This window comes from Propithecus coquereli, unplaced genomic scaffold (genome assembly GCF_000956105.1).
Source record: "Propithecus coquereli isolate 6110/MARCELLA unplaced genomic scaffold, Pcoq_1.0 Scaffold1, whole genome shotgun sequence".
In the NCBI taxonomy this organism is placed as follows: domain Eukaryota; kingdom Metazoa; phylum Chordata; class Mammalia; order Primates; family Indriidae; genus Propithecus; species Propithecus coquereli.
This window is the reverse complement of record NW_012133857.1, coordinates 6,304,561-6,330,371: the sequence shown is the minus strand read 5'-3', so window position 1 is coordinate 6,330,371 and position 25,811 is coordinate 6,304,561. Positions and strand designations below refer to the sequence as shown.

The 25,811-nt window shown below is 42.1% G+C and overlaps 3 protein-coding genes across 4 annotated transcripts in view; 1 reads left to right on the top strand and 2 right to left on the bottom strand.

Moving 5' to 3' along the window:
• The window catches only part of NKTR (natural killer cell triggering receptor), a 57,403-nt gene extending 54,581 nt beyond the window's left edge, over positions 1-2,822 (bottom strand). Inside the window, exons 1-2 of the mRNA XM_012665503.1 lie at positions 2,795-2,822; positions 2,531-2,611 (exon numbers count right to left, since the gene is read on the bottom strand). Coding sequence (XP_012520957.1) covers positions 2,531-2,588 — 58 coding nt within the window. The 5' untranslated portion in view covers positions 2,589-2,611; positions 2,795-2,822. The remainder of the gene's footprint in view (positions 1-2,530; positions 2,612-2,794) is intronic.
• The window catches only part of SEC22C (SEC22 vesicle trafficking protein homolog C (S. cerevisiae)), a 48,575-nt gene continuing 25,278 nt past the window's right edge, over positions 2,515-25,811 (top strand). The window contains exon 1 of one of the 2 annotated variants that reach the window (XM_012665530.1): positions 2,515-2,635. The gene's annotated coding sequence lies outside the window, so the exon portion shown is untranslated. Of the gene's footprint in view, positions 2,636-20,459; positions 20,498-25,811 lie in introns of those variants that run through there. The other variant, XM_012665537.1, reaches the window with a different exon arrangement.
• On the bottom strand, positions 14,157-17,640 carry SS18L2 (synovial sarcoma translocation gene on chromosome 18-like 2). The gene is made up of 3 exons (XM_012665559.1): positions 17,546-17,640; positions 17,252-17,328; positions 14,157-14,694 (listed from the first exon to the last, which is right to left on the bottom strand). The coding sequence occupies exons 1-3, from the start codon at positions 17,612-17,614 to the stop codon at positions 14,607-14,609; spliced, it is 234 nt and encodes a 77-aa protein (XP_012521013.1). The 5' UTR covers positions 17,615-17,640; the 3' UTR covers positions 14,157-14,606.

Here is a 25,811-nt window from a genome sequence, read left to right as displayed (position 1 = left end):
TCCTGGCACTTTGCGAGGCCAAGGCAGGAGGATTACTTGAGGCCAGGAGTTCGAAATCTCCTATGGGGAACAAAAGGAGACACCATTTCTACAAAAAATAGAAAAATGAGCCAGGTGTGGTGGTGCACCCCTATAGCCCCAGCTACTCAGGAGGTTGGGGCAGGAAGATCACTCGAGCCCAGGAATTTGAGGTTGCAGTGAGCTACGATGACGTCACTGCACTCTGTCTGGAGCACTGTCTCAAAAAAAAAAAAAAAAAGACCTTGTCTTTTAAAAAAAAAAAATTAAATTAAAAAAAAGGTTGTGTAGGCCGGGCGCGGTGGCTCACGCCTGTAATCCTAGCACTCTGGGAGGATGAGGCGGGCGGATTGTTTGAGCTCAGGAGTTCGACCCCGTCTCTACTAAAAATAGAAAGAAATTAATCGGACAACTAAAAATATATAGAAAAAATTAGCCGGGCATGGTGGCACATGCCTGTAGTCCCAGCTACTCGGGAGGCTGAGGCAGTAGGATCGCTTGAGCCCAGGAGTGTGAGGTTGCTGTGAACTAGGCTGACGCCACGGCACTCACTCTAGCCCGGGCAAAAAGAGTGAGACTCTGTCTCAAAAAAAAAAAAAGGTTGTGTAAAATTTCCCACCATCTACTACTTAGTTAATATACTAAAAAGTGCTAGGGAAGTATTATATATAAGATTAAACCATATGAAATTGCCAATTATCAACTGGTTCAACATATAACAATAAACACTGCATTCCTTGTTTTATATCAAGATTCAGCATTCTCAAGAGCACTAGTCACTTCTACCAGAATGAATTATACTGGATGTTGAGGCGTGAAGTTCACTCAACATGATACCAAACATTTTGGAGATTTTTCACAACACAGGTTACTTGCAAATCTAGGATGTCAACTAGTACTAGGAAAGGAATACTAAACATGACTACAGAACCTGTTTTATTTCTACTTTTCACGAGTTTCCTATTTTTAATTCTTAATAAAAAAAAATAAACCCTGTTATCCAAAACATGGATTCACTATAGATAAGGATTAAGATCCATCAAGTTTCAAAACATTAAAGAAAGAGAAGGAAAGAAAATTTCTGAGTTCATCTCATTCCTTCACTCAAAACTCCTTAATATCTTCCTATTTCACTGAGTCAAAGTCCTACTGGTTATTCCCTACCACTCTCTTCTCTCCTCTACTCCAGCCACACCCGGCTCCTTGCTATTCCCCAAACATGCAAGAACAGTCCTCTATCACTTAACAATGGAAATATGTTCTGAGAAATGCATTATAGCCTACTACACATCTAGGCTATATGGTGTAGCCTATTGCTCCTAGGCTACAAACCTGTACAGAACGTGACTGAATACTGTAGGCAACTGTAACACAATGATAAGTATCTGTGTATCTAAATATAAAAAAGGTACACAAAAAAATATGGTATTATAATCTTACGAGACCAAGTACTAGACCCAGACATCATTATGCAGTGCATGACTGTACACTACTCCTCAAGGCCTGTGTTAACTATTTCCTTCTATAAAGAATGCTCTTCTCAAGTAAGGTTCACCTCAACATCTCCTTGAGATTTCTGTTTAAATGTCATTTTCTCAAAATGGCCTTGTCTGACCAGCTTATTAAAATAGTAGGCCCCTACAAGCCACTGTCTTTTTTTCCCTACTTTATTGTCTGTCTTCTCCCAATAGAATATAAACTATAAAACGAAGAAAGGGTTTTGCTGTATTCACTGCTGTTATCTCCAGAGCCTAGAACAGTAGCAGGCTCTCATTAAGAATCTGCAGAATAAGATGTTGCACAAAGACAGTGTACATGCCTTCAATTAAAACTTCTGTCACAGATACCAAAAGAGCTAATAAAACAATTTGGAACCCTGCACGTTCTGCTACTTAGAATGAAACAACTACCCTTTAGAGTAAAATATTTTATTTTCAAAAAAACACACTAATGAATGGTTGGATATCCTAAGGACAAAATATTAATGCTAAGTGCATGCATGCTGCAATTCTGCTGGTACAGGATGCCTTCTGGTTTATCACACAAGGCTAAGCCATTTTCCCAGGAACCTAGAAATTCTGGCTAAAGATTCTTAAGGGAAAACAGAGGCGTAATTAACTGTTAGTGATATATAATTATTAGGAAATACACAATAGATGAGTCTAAACTTCATAGTACAGAGCAAGATACCAGAAATAGGAAACGGGAATGTCTGCACCCTAGAGACACTGGGAGAAAAAAAAAACTCCTAAAATAATTGCGCCCCTTTTCTTGGCGCCAGTCTGGGTATGAGGGCTTAGTCTGGAAGCGCACGGGGGCGTGTGGGGTTTGGGAGGAAGAGGCCCGGACTCCGATAAAGTGAGGGGTTACCCTCCTCTACGCTGATTTTCTCCCAGCAGGAAAGGGAAAGTTGACTGTGCCCGCCCGCTCCCAAAAAGACTTGGGGGAGGGCTGACGAGAGCAGACCCCTCCACTTCGCCAAGGCAAGCCCAGGCCCCAGTCTCCAGCTCACCCGGCTCTCGGTTGATCTCGATGTCGAAGTGGCACTGCGGCCGGTCCTGCGCCCCCATCGCGACAGAGGTGGCGGCAAGAGCTGGGAGAGAGGGGGAGGAAAGCAGTCAAGGCGGGGGCCAAGGCAGGGCTGGGGCGAAGTCCGCGCCACCGTCGCCCGGTGCTGGCCTGTCGCGACAGCGCAGGAGGCCAAGACAGGAGCCCCCTCCCTCCCAGGGCCTCCAGGTTCCCATGCAGCCCGCACATATGCGGGCGAGCTCTTCACCTGGCTGGCCTCCAGCCTGAACGGCTGCCCGTCAGCAAAAGAGAAAGCACTGCCACCGCAGCCAGAGCCCAACGCCACTAACTGAAAACCACCTCCTTCCCTGGGCACGGCCTCCCAGTGCCACGCTAAACCCCGCGAGAGTTGGGACAAATACCGCGAGAGCACAGTCTAGAAGGGTGGTTAACCGAAGGCGCCGGCGGCGGCGGCGGCGGCGGCGGAGGCGCGCGCACGTGGGCGTGTCCGGGAGCTCTCGACAAGCCTCCAGCCAGCACTTCAGTTCCAGCGCGGGTCCTTTTTGCCCTGCCCTTCGGAGTCAATCGCCCAATGTGGGAACCCTAAATGCGCCTGCGCTCTCTACTCCATCTCATCCTGCAGACCTGTGAGCGAACGTGCTTTTCCCGACATCGCGAGACTTCCTTGTTTTCTAGCACTGTGGAAGAATTCCATGGCTTGAGTATCAGAGGTTTTAGTAAGCTGCGGTGGCCATTTCGCTTATCTTCTTTTTCGCGAAGGTAGTTATGACACTATCCTACTATGAGACAGTTTGCATCACTTTAAAGGCCTTTCAGGCTGAGGAGTGCGTTCGTTCCCGCTTTGGTGCGGCGTCATTGGGACCGTTTCTGCTCATGTTCTTACTGGCCATGCTACGTCTTTTGTGAAGTTTTAGTTCAAGTCTTTGGTCCACTTTTAAAAATGATTCTTCATGTGTAAGAGTTCTGAAGACAAATGTTTTGTTAAATATAGGATAACGAATGTTTTAATCTGGGCCTTCTCTTTTCATTGTTTTGACGTGTTTTCTGCAAAGCAGTTTTTGATTTTGGTGGAGTCGATCGGTTTTTTTGTTTTATCGTTTGTGGTTTTTCTGTGCTAAGAAGTCTGCCTACCTCAAGTTCGTGGAGATTTTCTCCTTTGTTCTCATATATAAGTTATAAAGCCATAAAGTTTTACCTTTGACATGTAAGTCTGTGGTCTATTAGAATTGATTTTTGCTTATGGTGTCAGGTAAGGGTTGAAGTTCACATTTTTCCATAGGGATTTACAGTAGTTCCATCACTGTGTGTTGTAAAAAACTCTTCTATCCATTGCTTTTCTTTGACTTTGTGACCATTAATGTGTGGGTCTATTTCTGGAATCCTGTTCCATTGATCTGTGTATCTTTGTGTCAATGCCATGCTTTTTAAAATTTTTTTTAATTGTGGTAAATATACAAATTACATGGAATTTACCATTTTAATCATTTTTAAGTGTACACTTTAGTGGCATTAAGTACATTCACATTATTGTGCAACCATCCCTACCATCTATCTACAGAACATTTTTCATCTTGCAAAATTGAAACTCTGCACTCATTAAATAGTAACTCCCAGTACCTCTCTATCCCCAGTTATTGGCAACCACGCTTCTACTGTCTTTCTCTATTAATTTGACTACTCTAACTACCTCATATAACTAGAATCATACGGTATTTGTCTTTTGTGACTGGCTGATTTCACGTAGCATAATGTCTTCAAATTTCATGCATGTTGTAGCATGTCAGACTTTAGTCCCTTTTTGAGGCTGTATAATATTCCATTAATCTGTCAATAGACACTTGGATTCCTTTTACCTTTTAGCTATTGTGAATAGTACTGTTAGGAACATGGGTGTACAATATCTCTGAGACCCCACTTCTAATTCTTTTGGATATATACTCAGAAGTGGAATCACTGGATCATAAGCTAATTACATTTTTAATTTTTTCAGGAACTGCCATACTGTTTTCCATAGCAGCTGCACTACTTTACATTTCCATCAGCAGCGCACAAAGGTTCTAATTTCTCCACATCTTCACCAACACTTGTTATTTTCTGTTTTTTTTTTAATAATTACCATGCTAATGCATGTGAAGTGGCACACTATTTTGATTACAGTAGCTTTATATTATAGTAAATTTAAAAATCAAGTTCACTTAGATAATTTCTCACTTGTTTCTGCATCTGTGCCACCTGTATAAAGTGCCATCAAACCTTTCCATATCATCACATTATTGCCATCCCTGTCAGAGCTTCTTCATCCCTGAGAGTCCGGTGTCTCTTTCAGAGGAACAGTCTTGGGATTTAACATTTGTAACCTAGGCTGAATTGAGACGCTAGTAGTCCTGGGTCTGATTTTGCTGACAGATACCAGTTTGCAAAATATGAAATGTACATACCTTTCTGGAGATGAATTGGTAAAGCTAACTTTCATACATAGAGTGGTGAAAGGAAAGGATGGGGAGTGTTGCCAAGAGAATTCAGGAATGAACTGCTTAATTTGGGGTATACTTAAGTACTGTAAATCTCCTGGAATTCATTCTTATTTTGACACTCCAATGTTGTCTCCTTCCTGCCACTGATTATGTGACCTAGGACAAATCACTTTGAAGTTCAGTTTCTTCACCTATAAAATAAATAGGATGAAATAACTTCTGTCTGAGGTCTTGCCTTGCTCAAGGATTCTTTATTGTGTCCTGTGAGTTGAAATTATATTTTAGATGATTTTAAGATTAAGTATTTAATTTGGTCTGTGAGTAAGGTGAAGAAACTGCTAGGACAAGGCAAGCCTAGGACTATTATCCACCAAAAGGACTGACATGTCCCTTATCCTCAAGAGTGGTAGAATATTGGTATCCAAAGAGTTTACAAACTCATACTTAATGGCCATGATTACCATGAAGGAGAACCCTTGGTAGTAGGAATTTTCAGGAAATTATTCTGGGTTTTTAGTCTTTTAGAGTGGGATCACACCAGCAGTTGGAATTTCAGGGGATAGGACGCTGACAAACTATTTAATAATCAGGAATGCTAGTGGGGAAACAGATGAAATAGATAATTTTTAGAAAATAGAAATGACCAAAATTGACTTGAAAGAAATAGAAGGCCTGAATAAACCAGTAACCACTGAAGAAAGGGAATTAGTAATCCCGAATCTCCCTCCAAACAACTGTGGAAGACATTTTCAGATAACCAAATGGGAAATTTGATTATAGCCTACATATTAGACGAGACCAAGAAAATATATTTAATTTTCTTAGCTGTGATAATAAAATTTGGTTATGTAAGAAAATGTCCTTGATTTTTTAGAGATGCATACTGAAATATGAAAACACATAATATCTTGGATTTTCTTTAAAATACTTCATAAAAGAAAAATAAATTTTAAAATGACTATTGAATGAAATAAATAGCAAAACTTGTTAATTGTTGCTTCTAGGTGATAGGTATATGGGGATTTATTGAACTATGTTCTCTACTTTTGTGTATCTTTGAAATTTTTTATAATAAAACTATTGAGAACAAACATAGTCTTCCTTTCCAAAAGACACAAGGTCTAGATTGATTTGTAGGCAAATTTTATCAGACCCTCAAGGAACAATAATCCCTTTCTCAATCAACATATTTCAGAAAATAGAAAAGGAGAAAGAGCTACCTAACATACTTTGTGACATCAAGACCAGACAAAAACAGCGCAAGAAAGTTAGAGACCAATCTCATTATAAACATGAATTTAAAATTCAAATAAAAGATTAGAAAATAGAGTTTAGCAGTATTTACCTCTTCATGATCTAATTGGTTTTAACTCGAGTGCAAAGATGATTCAACATCAGGAAATTTATTTGTATAATTCACCAGATTAACATATAAAAGAAAAGGTACACAGTTGTCCCAGTACATAGTGTATCAGTCATCAATTTATTGCCTCTCAGCTCCCAACGTACCCTTCAGTATCTCCTCTGTAACACACAATTCAGACTCAAGCAGGGGGCCCTCTACCCCATGACTCTTTCCCCCACAAAGTAACTTTTATGTTTTTATAACTCAAAGAAGGGAAAAGCAGGTGAATGCAAGGAGAGAAAATGAATATAATGAGAAGATATATATATATAAAATATCTACCTTATTTGCTTATACTGTATTTTAACTAAAAGGATATCTTAAATCCTGGGAAATTGCACAGAAAAGGCCCATTGATATTCTTGGCCCAAGACTGCTATCTTTAGAAAGGCCTAATTATAGGTTGGCCCTTGACCGGAGTCTAGGAACTTGAATGGCAAATCATTCCCTACACTTACATAAAACTTTCCCGAAATGATAATAGTGGTTCCCTATGCCTAAACTGTTTGTACAAACAATATGGTTTAAAGTGAACACCTCCTTTCCTTCTGGGAGTCGAATTTTGGTATGTGCTATAGGCAGAGAATGCATATGTGACCAGCCCCCAGTAAAAACCTTGGTATTGAGGTTCTAATGAACTTCCCTGATAGACATTTCACATGCGTTGTCACAATTCATTGTCGGAGGAATTAAGCATGTTCCATGTGACTCCCACTGGGAGAGGACTCAGAAGTTTGTGCCTGATTTCCTCTGGGCATTACCCAATGTGCCTTTTCCCTTTGCTGGTTTTATTTTGTATCCCTTTGTTGTAATAAATCATAGCTGTGATAATATTCGGAGTTCTGTGAGTACTCCCAGTGTTTCTTGAATTTGAAAACATTTTTGAAATCCTATTTTTTGTGGAAAATAATGAGTAGAATATTTCATAGGCTACAGAAAAATGTGTATTTTGATAGAATAACATCCTCATGGTATTAGTCAAGATCAGATGGACTTTCTCCATGGAGAGCAGGGACATAGCCCTAGCAGCTTCAGGCATGCATCTTTATAGCCTAGCAATATGAGGGAAAAGTGTTTTTCCTGCCAAAACCACTTAGAAAAATCTTGGGGAAAGATTCTGATTGGCTTCATGAGGTTCATACGCCCATCCCTGGATCAGTCTTGCTGGCCAGGGCAATGGGCAGATACTATGATTTATCAGCTTAGGGTGCAGCCGGTAACCAGGAGAAAGGTATGTGACAGCACAGAGATGGCCACTGAGGCAATGACTGTGAACTAAGAAACCACCTCAATTGTGAATACTACGCTCATCTTTTGGCCTTTTAGGTCAGCGGCCACTAACTGCCACCAACTTTTTTTAAAACATGGCCTTATTTTCACAAATGTCTGCTGCTACATCTTCTTTACAAGGGAGATTGGACCCATCAAATTCATTTGAAAAAACCACTGCAACAAACACCTCTTGTCAGATAGGGTCCTTACTCATTTTCTGTTGACCCTACTTGGTTACTGATTTCATCCTTTAAATTCTGCTTTGAGTCCTTGGCTCTTACACTTTTTTTGGACACTAGCCTTTGCAAGTAGATTTGGTTTGGATAAAAATTTTTCAAATCCCCCAATGCTGATGGAAGCAATATTGACTAAGCCAGTCCATCTGTGTCTACCCACCAAGGGTGAAGCATTAGACAACTGGCATCTTGGTATGGTTTCCCTCACCAGACCCTGAGACAATGATTTGAATGTAAACTGTTTATTTGGGAAGTGCTATAGTCTGAATGTTTATGTCTTCCAAAATTCACACATATGTTGAAACCCTAACCCCCAAGGTGACAGTATTAGGGGGTGGGGTCTTTGGGGGGTGATTAGGTCATGAAGGCAGAGCCCTCATGAATCAGCTTAGTGCTCTTATAAAAGAGGCCCAAGAGACCCTTACCCCTTCTGACATGTGAGCTTACAGTGAAAAGATGGCTGTCTGTGAGCCAGGAAGTGGGCTCTCACCAGACACCAAATTTGCAGGGGACTTGGTCTTGGACTTCCCAGCCTCCAGAACTGTGAGAAATAAATTTCCGTTGTTTGTAAGCCACCCAGTTCATGTATTTTGTTATAGAAGCCCAAACAGACTAAGACAGGAAGTGATCCTAGGAAACCACATTCAGGAGGGAGTGGGGAAGGAAAACAAGGAAGGTTGTCAATGGAAAAGAAGCCAAACTCTATAAAATAATTTAAAGAGGTTTATTCTGAGCTAAATTTGAGGACCATGGCTGGGAGTCATGCCTAAGAAGCCTTGAGCAAGTGGACTCACTGTGGCTGGGTTACAGTTTGGTTTTATACATTTCAGGGAGACAGGAATTACAGGTAAAGTCATGAATCAGTACATGGAAGGCATATATCAGTTTGGCCCAAAAAGGTAGGACATCTCAAGTGCAGGTGGGGGGAGGGGCGCCGCAGGGAGCTTATAGGTCATAGATGGGTTTAAAGACTCTTTGATTTATTATTGGTTAAAAAAATGATTTGGAATGTTTCAAGATAAGAAAGTATCTTGATCAGAGGCAAGCCACCTGGCATGTACCCAGACTCAAGTGATTTGTTATGTAAATTGAGGACCTGCAGGTTTGTCTTACATAGCCTTAGGCCTGTTAATGAGTTACAAAGGATGTCTCTAAGAAGGGAGGGAGGCATGATGAGGCATGTCTGACCTTCCCTCTCATGGCCAGCACCTCAGTTTTAGGGCATCCCCTTCGCCAACAGGGAGTCCATTCAGTCAGCTGGTAGGTGGGGGAGCCTTAAAGCCAGCTACCACAGTGGGTGATTGAAGCTTAATCCTGCTGGGCAACTCTGGGAACCAGTACAGAAGAAACACCTGAGAATTACCCTGCCTGAGGGTGAAGGGAGCTGAGATATTCAAATACCATCTCTTGAGAGTCCTTGGTTGAGAGCGTCTCTTGGGGCTGATAATCCTCAGGTTCTTCTGGCCTACTATGCCAGGGCAAAGCAGACTTCCAGTCTTAGGAAAAAGTCCTCAGGAATAGAGATGCAGATATGGACTACTAGGAGTCAGCTGGAGCACAGCCAAAGGAGTAAAGTTCAGTGGAGTGAAATTCAAGAAATGAGAGTGGGATGCTGCTAGCTTCTGCTACAACTGGCAAGTCAATTTTTCGTTTGCAGACAAGGGAGTGCTCAGGAATTGAGAAACGTAATATTTTCTATGATATGTAAGAAGCACTTGATAATTTCCACATGGAATCTCTGCAGCCTCAACGTCTGGGCAGTTTTTCAGGCATCTTTGGACCTGCATGGTGCCCTGGTCTGTGCCAGGATGTGAGTCTTTTTTATTTTGTCAGGTGCAGGAGCTCTCTGAAAGCAGGGCCCAGCGCCCCTCCTCCTCTACTTTCCTCACTGTAGAGCCAAGCACAGCACCTGGTCAAATGAGGACTCACATTATAATTGAAGCATGACCACATAGGTGAATACTGCTCTATAAATGGACTCCAGAGAACATGGTTGGAATGAAAGGTCTTTGCTGAGCTCTTGCCTCTGCCTGCATGGCTAATTCCCTTGATGGTCATGTGTCAGATTCCTTGTTGTTAATATCTTGGCTACAATGTTACCTCCTCAGGTCATCCCTTAGTCTACAATCTCAAGTAGCCACCCAAACACTCCTCAACCCTTACTCTGTTGTAATTCTCTGCAAAGCACTTACTACCATGTGAATCTGTCCTTTATTTATACTCTATTATCTGTCTCCCACCAACAAGAATAAAGGTTCCATGGGAACAGGGACATTGTCAGCTTCCTCACTGTAGTATCCTATGCATGTACTAGTTGATCAATAAATATTTGTTTAATTAAACACAAACAGAAATGAAAACCACCTCCCCTTGGATATAAGGAAGGGGAAGGTCCTTGTGAGTCATGAGGACATTTAGGAATCTGTGGGACTTTCATTGGGAACAGAGATGACAAATTAATAAACTTCTTAAAATTGCTTTTATTAAAATGGAATATTTCAAAACATTCTATGTGTGTCAACAGAAAACAAGCCAACCTCTGTAAAATAACTTAAAGATGTTTATTTTGAGGCAAATTTGAAGACCATGGCCAGGAGCCATGCCCAAGAAGCCTTGAACAAGTGGACTCACTGTGGTTGGGTTACAGTTTGGTTTTATACATTTCAGGGAGGCAGGAATTACACGTAAAGTTGTAAATCAATACATGGAAGGAGTACCTTGGTTTGTCCCAAATAGGTGGGACATCTCAAAATGGGGGTGGTGAGCTTACAGGTTATAGGTGGGTTCAAAGACACCTTCATTTGTAATTGGCTAAAGAAATTAAGCTTTGTCCAAAGGCTTGGAGTGTTTTAAGTTAAGGAAGTCTGTTAGAGACAAGCCACCAGACATATACCGAGACTCAAGTGATTTGTTATGTAAATTGAGGAGCTGCGGGTTTGTCTAGCATAGCCTTAGGCCTGCTAATGAGTTACAAAGGATGTCTCCAAGAAGGAAGGGGGGGCATGATGAGGCCTGTTGACCTCCCTTCTTATTGCTAGCAACTCAGTTTTAGGGTATCCCCTTGGCCAAGACAGGGTCCATTCGGTCAGCTTGGCAGGGGGGGAGCCTTAAGATTTTATTTTAGTTCAAATGTGTGAGGTAGCGTAATGATAAAATGAAGATACTATGTACCCAGCTTAAGAAATAGATCATCTTCAGTAATGGAGGTTTATTGCAAAGGATCAAGGGGAACAACAAATAGCACTGAACTTCATTTCCTTGCTTAGCCATATTGTTAGTAGGAGTCCCCAGAGGTAAAACTGGGCTGTCAAGAGACCTCAGGAGGAAGTGGAAAAATAACATAACATTTTGTGGAATACAACCTGACCTCAAATTATCTGCTGTTTGTTTTAGCTGCCACATCCTCCTCCCAGGAGTGTGATAATAACAGAAGTCACCGCTGTTACAGCTTAGAAACCCAAGAGAACAGGCTCAGACCCTGTGTGGGCTGTTGGGAGATCCATTTGACCCGGAAGGTTGGAGATGGGCTCAGACAGGCTGAGTGAAGACTCAGCTCCTTAAAGCAGGAGGTCCTCTGAGAAAATAAAGTGGTTAATATAGTCTGATCAGGGCCACTGTTTGGTATTTGGTTTTTGTGGCTTTTGAAAGGGGCAGCCTTGCAAAATAACAGGAAAATATCTAACCCTACAGTTTTCTGTTTTTAAATCTTTCACAACCATATTGATTCCTGGGTCCTTCAAGGGGACTGGCAGATGCTGGTGCTTCAGGCTCTCTCTGAAGCAAATAGCAAATTTGGTAGCAGAGTGCAACTTCTCCGGGGTCTTGCCCCAGGGAGGGGCCCTCTGGAATGAAGGACAGGCTGTGGCTAAAGCCTAAAGCCTCAGCTATTGTTCTCAGGGGCTTCTGATTTGCCCTGATTCAATCCTCTGCCTGCAGACTAAAACATCCTTTCAAAAGAACAAGGGAGGAGGAGAGGTCTTCCAAACAAATTACCTATCTCTAGGCCTCATCTCAGGCTCTGCCTTACGGGAGGCTCAAACTGAAACATTAGCCCCTGCTCACATTCCAGCTGGAGCTAGTCTGATGGCCCCCCTCAAGTGTCTGGTCTAGGTAAACAAGTAGACTAGTAAAGGAGGACAGCTGCCATCTCACTCCAGCTGCTCCAGCTGATGGTTACCAGCACTGCTAGAAATCCAGGCTTTAATGGGAAATCCTTTTTTTTTTTTTTTTTGAGACAGGGTCTCACTCTGTCCTCCAGGCTAGAGTACAATGGCATCATCAGAAGTCACTGCGACCTCAATTTCCTGGGCTCAAGCAATACTCCTGCCTCAGCCTCCCAAGTAGCTGGGCGTACAGGCCCGGAGCCACCACACACCACTAAATTTTTCTGTTTTTTGTAGAGATGGGGTCTCACTCTTGCTCAGGCTTATCTCGAACTCCTGACCTCAAGAGAGCCTCCCACCTTGGCCTCCCAGAGTGCTAGGATTACAGGTGTGAGCCACCATGCCTGGCTGAAATTCTCTTATTTTTAAAGGTTAGCAACTAATTAAAAACCATTGAACAGCTCCAGTCAATACTCTGCTGACCAGATTAGGCCATGAGCAGCACACTCTTGCCTGCTGGTATAGAGTATGGGCACTAACCCAAGTAACAGTGGAAGAGGAAGACTACAAATGGGCTAAGGCCATAAGGATGGCAGATTGGGTGACGGAGCAAGGGAACGGGTTCTCTCCAGATTTGAGAAGACCAGGAAAGGGCCACAGCCCTTAGATAACACATCAGAGCTGAAAGGACGGCATTGCTAATAAACTATCTAACGGGAAAAAAAAGAAAGATCACAGCACCCAACTGCCCTTCATTTGATTAACCACCTGTGGCTTAACTCATTGTCTCTTAAGAGTCTGTTTTTACAGCACTTGAAAAGAACTGAGCAAATAGAAGAGGAATGACCCTCCTCTCCCTACATCCACCAAAACACATTCCAAGGAGACTAATAGGCTGGCAGAAAAGAAAAACAAACACAGTTGCCTTCTGTTTTCATTTTGCAGCAACAACTTATTATTATTTTTTTTTTACCCTTTATCACCCCCAATAAAAAGCCTAAACCCTTCACCCTCACCACAGATACTTCTCATTTCTTTCTTTCATGCCATGCCCTTTCCTCCCTTGGAAAGTAAAATAAACTTTTTCTTTAAAACCTGTCTTAATCTTTGAGTTGATAATTCTTTCTTGTTCCGTGTTAGGAGTTCCCATCCTAACAAGAGCTAACACACATTGACTGTTTACCACGTGCCCAGCTTGCAACCACATTATCTCAATCTCACAACCTCAGGAGGCAAACGCTATTTTCATTATCCCCATTTTAGAGGTGAGGAAATAGAGCTCACAGATGTTAAGGTATAGAGCTGGGATTCAAAATGAATTCCCTCTTTACTATTTACATGTTATCGTCACCATGGGGTGCAAGCCCTAACTCCAACAAAAGGAGCAGGGATCTGGGCTTCTAATTTTGGGTTAGCTTACAAGAATCTCTTTGCCTCATCTTACAGAAAAGTCTCAAAGAGTGAAAGTTTTTTACAGAACCCAGCTAATAAATGCACAAAGAATAATAAAATTAGAAAACCACCATTAGGCAACCCCTAATGAATTACAAGATCAAAGCTGGGTAGATCATAATTTAAGTGAAAGCCTGTTGGGAACTTAAAAATAAATCAGGTCACTTCCTAATGTGATGGAAAAGCAAGCATTCTTGCTAAAAATATTAGAATCTGTGTTTGAATGAGCATCTAAATCTACCAGTTTATAAGAAAAGTGGGTGATAGGGGAACATACTTAATGACACTACAGGGATACAACTGGATGAATCCAGAACGTGAGAAATTCTAGAACAAATGACCTAGTTCTTTCAACAAATGAAGAAGAAAGAGGGGGGACTATTAAGTACTTTTTAAGTGACTTAAAGGGACATCAGCAAAATACAACGTGTGAATCTTGTTTGGATCCTGATTCACACAAATAAACAAAGACATTTTGTGATAATGGCAGAAAATTGAACATTATAAGATGATATTAGGTAATAATTAAGAATCACCATTAGTTTTGTTGGCAATGATAATGGTATCATTGTTACATACCTTACAGTTAAGTCCTTACAGTTTTTCTGGAAAACCAAATGGATCATATTACATGAAAACTTCTATACCTCCTTATCAGTTTTTCGTGGAAAAGCAAGCTTTGTTTCAAAGCAATCTGAAAAGAGCAGTTGGAGGACCACATTTACAAACTGGTAGGAGAGAGCACACAGTTACATGTCCAGTTAGCAAGGTCTCATTCAGGAGTCTCATCAATTCCTGCCCAATGCCTACTTAGTTTCCTCTTCAGGTGGAAACTAAAAAGTAGGCTTGAAGATGCTACTGATGTCTGTTATCCAGATATGCTCCAAGTTCAGGAAAGAGGACACGTGGGGTCAAATTCTTGAGGGATCTACTTAATTATTTAAATAAATATTTACATTGAGAATACAGTTAGTAGCTTTCTTCACATTTTCTCATTTTTAAAAGAGCCACAGAAATTTCATTCATGATTCAAACAGTTGAGTTGGTAAAGACCCTGTCTCCATTTCCTATAAGAAGGATTACATTCAATTACTCTTCACAACAGCCAACTGGAAGATTATTCCATTGCTTTTGAACTACTGGTTGGGCTGGCATCTGCAATGGTAGCCAAAAAAATGAGATTTCTATGTAACACATGTTGGTACCTACGGGTAAAAAATCGGGCAAAAATTAAAGGCTTGTTTTTACTGACTATAAACAAACACTGAAAAACAATGTACCCACTCTAGTGGAATGGCTCATCCACTGATTGGATGATGCAGTGTTATCAACTTTCTTGCTTAACATATTCAAGGAAAATATATCCAGAATCTCACCCACTCTCATAGGTCACTTCTACAGTTACCTCTCTAGGACAAGCCACCATAATTTCTTGCTTGGACTACTGCAATAATCTCCTAACTAGTCTCCCTGATCTACCTTTGCACACCTACTTTATTCTCCACACAGCAGCCTAAGTGATCATTGTACAATTTAAGTCAAGATCATGTCGTATCTCTGTTTAAAACCTTCCAAAGGCTCCCATCTCAGAGTAAAGCTGAGCCCTTCTCATGCCCTATAAGGGGCCTGCAGTTACCCCTCTGATCTCATCCCCTACAGCTTTCCCTTTGTTCACTGGGTTCTGGCCACAGTGGCCTCCTTGCTGTGATTTGATGATGTCCAGCGCACTCCTGCCAGGCAGCCTTTCCACCTGATGCTCTTTCTGCCTTACCTGTCTCACTATGCCTTACTGCTGCATAGCTGTCTAGCTCTCTACTCAAATGCTGCCTTATTAGACATATCCTGTATAAAATAGCACCCTCCCCCCACCTACTCTGCTTTATTCTTATTCAAAGCACTTATTATGTGCCTAATTATATATTTTTTTTCCTCTAGAGTCTAGAATGTCAGCTCCATGAGTGTAGAGCTGGTGTCTGTTTTGCTACTGATTCCCTAGTGCCTGAAACAGTGCCTGGTACTGTGTCTCTTGGTATCTGCAGGGGATTGGTTCCAGGATCCCCTATCCCTGCTCCCCCAAAGAAATAACAAAATCCAAGGAGGTGCAAGTCCCTTATATAAAATATTATAGTATTTGCATATAACCTATGTATATGTTCCACATTTTCCCATATACTTTAAATCATCCCTAGATTACTTACAATACCTAATACAATGTAAATGCTATGTGAATAGTTGTTATACTGTGCTGTTTCATTTGTATTACCTTTTACTGTCATACTGTTATTTTTTATTGTTTTTTCCCCCAAATATTTTTTATTTGTGGTTTATTAAATCCATGGATGCAGAACCTGCAGAAACAGAGGGCTAACTGTACTTATAAAATATCTTTTGAACAAACTTCAAAGAAGGGACAAGATATTTCCATGATCAATGTGAGCTTACTACAGCAGCGATTCTCAATCAGGGTGTGGAGCTCCCCACCCATGAAGACAAATCAGATGAGGGGCCAAGAAGCATGGCATGTGCAGTGTGAAAAAGCCCAGTAGGAGCTTTTGACAACTTTCTTACCCCTGGGTTGAGAATCATTACATCAAACTGAACGTTTTGCCACCATTTTTCATATAGAAAAATGAGAAAGCGTTTACTGAAAAAAAAAAAAAAAAACCTGTTAAAAAAGCAAATTACCAAATGCCAGAGTCAAATGTAAAGACTTATACCAAAATGGGCCAGGCGCGATGATTCAAGTCTGTAATCCTAGCGCTCTGGGAGGCCAAGGCAGGAGGATCGCTCAAGATCAGGAGTTTGAGACCAGCCTGAGCAAGAGGGAGACCCCGTCTCTACTAAAAACAGAAAGAAATTAGCCGGACAACTAAAAATATATAGAAAAAATTAGCCAGGCATGGTGGCGCATGCTAGTAGTCCCAGATACTCTGGAGGCTGAGGCAGAGGATTGCTTGAGCCCAGGAGTTTGAGGTTGCTGTGAGCTAGGCTGATGCCACAGCACTCTAGCCTGGGCAACAAGTGAGAATCTGTCTCAAAAAAAAAAAAAGACTTATACCAAAATGGATATCTCTACTAGTCCATTGAGATATTCAGTGAGGGATTGTAGGTGATTTTTCTAGGTCATAGTGGTTCTTAAACATTTCTTCAGTAACAATGAAATATTTTTCTATAAGAAATGGGGCATGATTCCTGGAATAGATTTGTAAAAGAGACTCAGACTCTATTTTCTCTCATTTTGGTATATGATTAGAGAGCTCATTAAATTATGCAGAATTTACCTTTGGGTGAACTTGGAAATCCTTTGTTCATCTTTGTGTCACTCACAGACTGACAGCAAGTTAGAAATGGGAGGGAGTTTAGCAGTCAAATGGTCTGACCCCCTCGCTTAACAGACAAAGGATGAAGTAAGGACCCACGATGAGAAAAGGGCCACTGCCTCTGATCTCCTGAGCACAGTTTTCTGTGTGCTCCCCTCCCTATCCCTGTCGTTATCAGCTAGCATGGCTCTACATGAAAGAGGTTTTGCAATGAGAATAATTCAGGTTTTGAAGAGGGAAACACGTATGACTCCAGGCTCCACAATGTACTGGCTGTATGATCTTGACCAAGTAAGTAACCTCTTTGAGCCCCCCTTTCCTCTACTATAAAATAAGTCTCAACTGCAATCCATCACCCAAGATTCCTACTTCAGGATAGCTGCTGCATCATCCACTGGCTTCCCCTCCGCTCAAGGGTCAGGGGCTTAAGGGGCGCACTTACTGGACGCACTCGTTCGCCCGGCCCTTGGTCTGATACTCCACGATACAGCGGATCAGCTGGTCATTCTCCTCCAGGAGCTGAATGATCAAAGAAAGGGTCAATGCAGTGAGACATCAGGATGGCTGGGAGGACTGCACCCCCCGCCCCATGCCGGACTGTCCTGCCCCAGCGCCTTTGCTGACTTCATTCCTGCCTCGCTTCGCAGACTGTAAGTCTCAGCTGGGATGCTGCTCACTCTAGGAAGCTTCCCGCACCCCGCACCCCCTCAAGATCTCTGCCCGTGTTGATGCTCACCCGTTGGATAGTCTCTTGATTGACTTCCGCCTTGCCCCTCAGCCAGTCCGGTACGAAGGCCACAGACATTCCGGGGAGCCCAGTAGAAAACCTGCTTCAGAAAGCGCGGACCGCCACTTGCGGAGATCGGAGCGAAATACCAGATTGAGACGCAACTACGACCACAACAGGCTCCCACAATACATGGGGGCCTGCGCTCTGTACGTTAATTGGATGGGGAGAGGGAGAGACGTCACTTGTGATTGGACGCGCAAGAACGGCGCTCAGCGTCCTCGGGCCCCGCCCCTAGGGCGCCAGGGCAGTTTGCGTACCCTTTGCGCTTGCGCAGTCTGGAAAGTTAATCTTGAGGGAGCGGGGCTGGGTCTACTGCTGACGTTACGCCGCATCAGCTCCTCGAATTTTAGGCTGTGCGTACTAAATCTATCTGCAGGGGCAGCTTGCCCAGGGGCAAATAGAAATCATGCCTGGAACCCAGATATGTGGCTTCAAGTCCACTGCCCTTTTCACATCACTCCAGTGCCTCCAGGCCTGCGTCTGGAGCTTGAACGTTGGACATTGCCTCCTGCAGGGCTAGGAAAACACTATTATTTGCTTTATTCTTCGCTGAGGCAGAAACTTGTGTATGTGCCTAGATTTCCTATGGGCAATAACAATGCTTATTAGGTTTACAATACTAAAAAGCACGAGTATTTTCTCCGTTTTACAGATGAGAAAACAAGTTAAGTAACTTGCCTAAGGTCCCAGAGCTACCAAGAGCAAAGCCAGTATCTGAACACAGGCATTCTAGTTTTACAACCCTCTGCCTTAACCACTACCCCATACTGCCTATGCATCATACTGCAAAGGTGGTTTTCTACAAGATGCAAGGAGGAAGCTGGGCATATCCTCCTGGGTCACATAGTTACTCCTGGCAACCACTAAAACTCTTAAGTGGTTGTAGTCTTCTAGCCCATCTGGGGTGGATGTGGTAATAAAGTTGTTTTTCCCTAAAGCACAGAGTGAGCAGCAGCCACTTAATTTAGGAGGGAGATTTGGGGAGCCTGTACTCCTCAAAAGGGGAGCTTCCTAAAGCTTCATTTCCCCCAGCGGTGGCCCTGATCCAGAGGCAGGCTTGTCTGCTTTGTTGGACTCTCCCTCCACAATTCCTTTATTCAAGCCTGTGAAGAGGCACTTTTCATCCCATTGCACAGAAGGGTAAACCTGCTGAGAGAAGTGGGCTAATATGCCTAAGTTGGGGCAAGTCTTGGGTTTCCAGGTTCCCAAGCCTGCACTGTTAACCTCACATCAGTTTCCCTCCCCAGGAAAATTCCATAGAAAACAGAGTGGGCAGAGAAGGAAACATCAGGAGCACGATGCAGGTCTTGCTTAGTTCTACCTAGCCCTATTCCTGTTTAGACAAGCAAGGAAGGGCAATAACAAGAGATGGTGTTAAGGTGGGGCAGGTGCAGGGGACCAACCTGGTCCAGCATACAGGGAAAGCACTCCAGGAGAAGAGATGTTTCTATATAAAGAACAAGTGGAGGTTAAGCAGGTGACAGGTGTCCAGATTCTGGACTCACTCTTAGGAGTAATGGGAGCGATGGAAGATTTTAGGCAGAAGAGTGATGAAGTCAGAAATGCATTTTAGAGTTTTCCTGGCTGTAATATGGTGAAAGGGAAGGCAGCGAGATAAGAAGCAAAAAGAACAGTGAGAAGGCTGGGATAGGCATGTGGGCCAGAGATAGTGGGAGCAGTGAAAAAGAAGTGTATGTATTTGAAAGACAATAGAAGTCGACTTGACAGGCCTTAGAAATTGAATGGGGAGGGAAAGGAAAGGGGAAATTAGGGATGACTCCTGCGGTTCTGGCTTGGGCAGCTGAGAGGCTGGAGTTGCCACTTATGGAGGTTGGGAACAGTGCGGGAGAAGCTGGACTTGACCTGAGGGTGATACATTCAGTCGTGGAAATGCATGGTTTGAGGTGATGTCAAATGGAGATACTGAAATTCATGGATGGCTATTTGGGTCTGAAACTCAGGGACAAGGGATGGGCTAGAGCTACTGCTTTGAGAAACATCACTTGTGGTAACTTATGGGAACCATGTAGTGGATAAGTCTGCCTAAGGAGAGTGTGATGGTTTCTCTCATGGTGGAGGAAAAGAAGCTGCAAAGGAGACTGAGGGGGAGAAAGAGACTAGAGATATAGGAAGAGGAAAACCAGGAAAATGGAGGTACCCACGATTCCTGGCACACAGCTGGTGCACAGTGCTCAATACTTGTTGAATGAATAAACAGACGAACTCTGCTACCTAATCTCCCTCCAGCTAGCCATCCATCTGCGGGTGCCTCTGTCCCCAGCCTGGGGTGTGTCCCGCCGGGGTCGGACTTTGGCACCCCATCCAGGCTGGAAGTAGGCCATGCTCTTTGGTTTGCCTATCTCAGGCCTCCAGCCCGGCCGCGCGGACCGGGGAACCCACGCCCCGGGCGTGTAGCTCTGTCACGCGGAGCCTCCCCGCCTCCAGACGTCAGTCCTGTTGCTACCCCGGGAGGACTCGAGCTTAGACCACAAAACCTCCTCGCACCTCCAGACGTAAGAGTTACAGACTCGGACCTCAAACCCACGCGGGGAGAGCAGAGAGGTGGTAAGAAAGTTGGGAGGAGCGCGCCCCAGCCACGCCCCCTGTACTTTTGGGTCTCAGTCCTTTAAGAACCACTCCTTTAGCGACTCGGTCAGGCCGGGCTGCGGAGGCGCTCCAGGATTGGTCGGTTTGGGTGCGGGTGTCACTTGGTAGCAGCGAATGGGGACTCAAGGCTTGCGCACGCGCACCACCGCCTACCTGCTCCTGGGCCGCCGGTGACCTGGGCTGGGTCTGCCCGGTGCGCCGAGGTAGCCGGGGAGGCGGCAGGTGGCACGGCAGTGTGGCGGCGCGGCGGGCGGGCGGGCGCCGACTCCCGAAGGCCGCCGGCGGGGCAAGGTGAGGGCTGGCGGGCGGAGGCGGGTGCCGCGGCCCGTTAGAAGAGAGCAGGCGGGGTCGGGCGTGGCGCAGGGCGGGCCCTGCCGTAGGGGCGGCCCGGGGCCCGCCCCACCCTGCCCTCAGGCCGGCCTAGACCTTCTGGGCTTCTTGGGCTGCTTCCCGGACCCGGGGCTGCCCAAATCGCGCGCCCGCAGCAACCCTCTGCTGAGAGATGCGCCGAGGGCTACCTCCAGTGGGAAGAGTCGTGGAGTGTCCAAGATGAGAGAGGGGGCGATAGTTTCTTTAACCATCCGTGCAGCTCACGTCAGAATATTGTTTAATTTTAAGAGCAGACTTCCCTTAGCGTGCCAATATAGTAAGACTTCAAATACGAACATTTCTGAACACCAGGTGTGATATGTTCCATTACAGGTGTTGCGTCCGTTACAGGTTTACACATAGATCCCTAGAACCAGAAGGATAAAGCACTTGGGGAAAAATTAGATTTGTAGAAATAAAAGCCAGGAAGGAATATTCCCATTGGTGGAAAGTAAATGGTGAAATTTGTGACATGGTCAGAAAAAAAAAAAATACAGCTCAGAACCTATGGATAGGGTAAATCTTCATTGAATTTTACAGAGAAAATAGTTGATCCGGATAAAGACAATTTTAGTAAAATGAAAGTGGAAACAATTGGAAGTGGTTTAACGTTGCTAAATAGAATTAAATTGACAATAGAGTTTTCTTTCAAAAATGCATTTTAAGCAATGTTGTTACAGCTCTGATTTAAGTGTTTTATTTACAACACAGAGGACATCTTGGGGTCCCAATACTTTTATTCTTAGAATAAATTTAGAAATTAACTGTTCTAAAGGTGACTGATAGTCAGAGGAAAACTGACTTCATGGTAATAAAGTGGATTAGGGCAGTTGTAACAAGTGTAACGTTAGGCTCCAACCTCAACCAACAAGTCTCTGGTTAGTTTTTAGTATTAGTGTTCTAGGAGAAGGAACTATCCTACAGACAGAGCAGCTGTAATCCGGAAGGTTGGATTTAGAGAAGCAGGACGGGGTGGAAAGATCATAGCTTTAGAATATTTCAAACAAGTAAGTCTGGGTTTAAATCCTGGTTTTACCTCTCGAGCCTTGGAGCTGCAGTTTTTCCTACCAGTCCAGTGTAGGTTATGCCTATCTTGTGCATAGTTATGAGCATTTAATAATATTATCAATGTAAAAGTTCTAGCACAGTGCCTGGCATATAATATTAGTTCCTATCAAGTTCATTTCCCTACCCTTCTCAGTTCCTAAAAAATACCATGGTGGACCCTCCTCTCCACTCCATCCCCTCTCCACTCTATCCCCAAGCAACTCAGAGCCTACAGGATCTACAACTTAGGTAACCAGTTCTTAATTCCTGTTGCTGAAGGTAAATTTAGTAAGGGTGACACAACTCAGTTTTGTCTTCTGAATTTTGTGTTTGAGGAGTGGGCAATATTCCTTATGGTGAATACTTGTGATTGAATATTTGTGTGCCAAATGAAACTTGTTTTCCTTGTTTAAATTCCTATTTTTTGAGGCCTGGTCATCTCTCTCCTTCTCTCTCTCTCTCTCTCTCTCTCTCTCTCTCTCTCTCTCTGTCATTCTCTCATTGCATGTGGTAGGGATTTGGGGGAGGGTTAAGAATAAATGGGGGAGAAAAAATGATGGAAACAAGGGTAGCCTCCAGCATAGGTACAGTCTTTTCTGGTAGAATAGGGATAATCTATAACATGAGCAGTTTATAAACAGATGCTGGGAAGAGGATTTAGGAAATGGGGGAGGCAGATTAAAATATATTTTTATGAAACCTGGTAACACGGATGCTGTGTATTTGATTACTACTTCACATTGTACTTTTAAAAATTTCATCTGTATAAACCTTTCTCTTTTTCTCTCCAAGTAGAGATTTATTGGGGAAAAGCGTTCAAAATATAGATCAGAATTAAGACAAGGAATCTGCAAACCTATATTTCTTATTTCTGGCAAACAAAAGTAAGACAGCCCTCAGGTCATTCATTCATTTACTTGCAGTTTTTATTGAGTACTTCTAATTAGTGCCGGGCAAGGTGGCAGGTTACAAAGTCCACTGCCGTGTAGAAGGAGCTGGTAAGAACTGGAAGACAGACCAGTGTCTCTGTGTGAGCACTCTGAGGCTGCCTTTGTCCTTGTGGAATCAATAAATATTTTTTTCTATAATTGTGGCATGGTTTTCTAGATATATACCACTGCTTTCCTGTTTTAAATTAAATACAAGTTATCTTTGAGCAGCTTTATTTTAATGAACCCTGAGATTATAGTACCTTCCACTTTGGAAATGCCCTGTAATTTTGGAGCTTTTCACTATGAAGCATGCTTTTCAATATTTATGCATAAATCATCAGAACTACGGTTAGTTAGCAGATAAAATAATTGTTCTACTGGTGGAGATATTTTAAAATGACATTTAAACAAAAAAGAAGTATGAGTATAATTTAAGTGGTACATGAGGATAATAAGTTAAATTTTTATTTTTTCAACCTTTATTTTAAAATAACTGTAGTCACAGGAAGTTGCAAAGGTAATACAGAGAGGTCACATGTACCTTTCACCTAGTTTTCCCCATTGGTTACATCTTCTATAACTATGGTACAATATCAACTCCAGGAAATGGACATTGGTATAAAAGATATAGAAACAGGTATTATGCCATTTTATCACATGTGTACATTTCTGTAACCACCACCACAATCAAGATAAGGACTTACTCCACCACCACAAAACTCTCCCTTTTGCTATTCCTTCATAGTCACACCCATTCCTTTCCTCCCCAGCATCCTAACCTCTGACAACTGTTTATCAGTTCTCCATCTCTATAATTTTGTCATTTTGAGACTGTTATATAAAAGAATTCATACAGTATGTAACCATTTGATATTGGCTTTTTACAATTAGGATAATGCTTTTGAGATCCATCCAAGTTGTTCTATGTGTCAGTACAGTAGTTTCTTCCTCTTTATTGCTGAGTAGTGTTCCGTGGAATGAATGTATTGTGGTTTGTTTTAACTATTCGTCATTTGTAGGGCATTTTGGTGGTTTCCAGTTTTTGGTTATTATAAATAAAGCTGCAGTGAGCAATAGTACACAGATTTTTGTGTGGACATCAGTTTTTATTTCCCTGGGATAAATGCCAGGAGTGTGATTGATAGATTATACAGTAATTGTATGTTTAATTTAAAAAGAAACTGCCAGACTGTTTTCTAGAGTGTGTCATCTTACAATCCTACCAGCAATGGATAAGAGATCCAGTTTCTCTTCATGCTTGCCAGCATTTGATATTGTCACTGTTTTTTCATTTTAGCTGCTCTGATAGGTGTGTAGTATTATTGAGGCCTTAAGTTGCATTTTCCTGATGGCTAGTGATGTTGACAATCTTTTCATGTGCTTATTTGCCATATATCCTCTTTGGTGAAATGTCTCTTTGTGTATTTTGCCCATTTTCTAAGACTGTTTGGTTTTTCTTACTGTTTAGTTTTAAGAGTTCTTTATAAATTCTGGATACCCATCACTTATCAGTTATGTGGTTTATAAATATTTTCTCCCCATCTCTAGCTTATCTTTTCATCCTCTTCAAATGGGCTTTTCCAGAGAAAAGTGTTCAACTCTGATGAAGTCCAATTTACAGAATTAAAGATGGATTGTGCTTTTGATGTCATGTCTAAGAACTCTTCACTAAGCCATAGGTCCTGAAGATTTTTTCCCACATTTTCTTCCAGTTACTTTTATAGTTTTTACATTTAAATCTTTGCTTCACTTTGAGTTAATTTTTATGTAAAGTGTGAGGTTTAGGTCAAGATCCTTTTTTTCCCCACCCGCCATGGTGCTCTGGTGCTATTTGTTGAAAAGAGTAGCCTTCCTCTGCTGAATTGCTTTTGCACTTCGTCAAAAATCAGTTGGGTGTACTTGTGTAGGTGTATTTTGGGACTTTCTATGTTGTTCCATTGATCAATGTCTATTCCTCTGACAGTACCGCACAATCTTGATTACTGTAGCTATGTAATGTCTTGAAATAGGATAGTGTGGTTTTTTCCACTTTATTCTTTTTCAAAATTGGTTTAGCAGTTTTTGTTTCTTTGTATTTCCATATAAATTTTAGAATAATCTTATCTGTATCTACAAATTATCTTGCTGATATTTTTATAGGAATTTCACTAAACCTTTATATCAATTTGGAGGAGGATTGACATCTTTGCTACTTGAATCTCACAATCTGTGAACATGGTATATCTCCTCATTTATTTAGGACTTCGATTTCTTACAGCAGTGTTTTATAGTTTTCAGCATACAAGTCCTATACAGGTTTTGTTAGATATACTCCTAAGTATTTCATTTTTTAAAATTATAGGTTTATTGAGATCATTTTTTGGAATGATTATAAATGGTACTGTATTTTTAGTTTAGTTAAAATTTTTTTTTATATTTTTATTTTCCCAAATGTGCCAGAGTCACTGGCTTGCTTTTTATTAGTTTTATCCTTTAAGCTTTTACAAAAGTAATCAACCAGGTGAGGGTGGTAGGGATATTTCCCAATACTTCTTGTGTAAATGCAAATTTTAGGTTCTTCTTTGGAGTAAAACATGTTCTTTGTTATTTACAAGGTTATTCCTGAGTTGTGAAAATTCTCCATGTTTTTTTCCCCCTTTATTCCTCTATTCAATCTTGGCTGCTACTATTGGAGAGACAGAAAGTACAAGAACACTTTTTTCTTGTCTCTGTAACAGAAACCTTTGTATTTTTAGTTTTCATATCCATGTGTTCATTGCTAGTATATAGAAATACAATTCATTTTTATATGTTGGTAATGTATCCTGTGGCCTTGGCCTTATTGAACTCACTTACTAGTTGTAGGAGGTTTTGTTGTAGGCTACTTGGGACTTTCCATAGAGACAATTTATATCATCCGCAAATAGGAACAGTTTTATTTCTTTCTTTCCTATCTGGAGGCCTTTTTATTTCTGTTTCTTGCCTTATTGCATTGGGTAGAACTTTCAGTTCTGTGCTGAATAGCCATGGGAAAGTGGACATCGTTGCCTTTTTTAGAAGAAAGGATTCAGTTTTTCACCATTAGGTATGATGTTAGCTGTAGGCTTTGTTTAGATGCTCTTTATCAAGTTGAGGAAGTTCCTTTTATTCCTATTTTACTGGGAGTTTTTATTGTGAATGGATGTTGAATTTCATTGAATGCTTTTTCTGCATCAATTGATAGGATTGTGTGAGTTTTCTTTTTTAGCCTGTTAATATGATGGGTTATGTTGATTGAA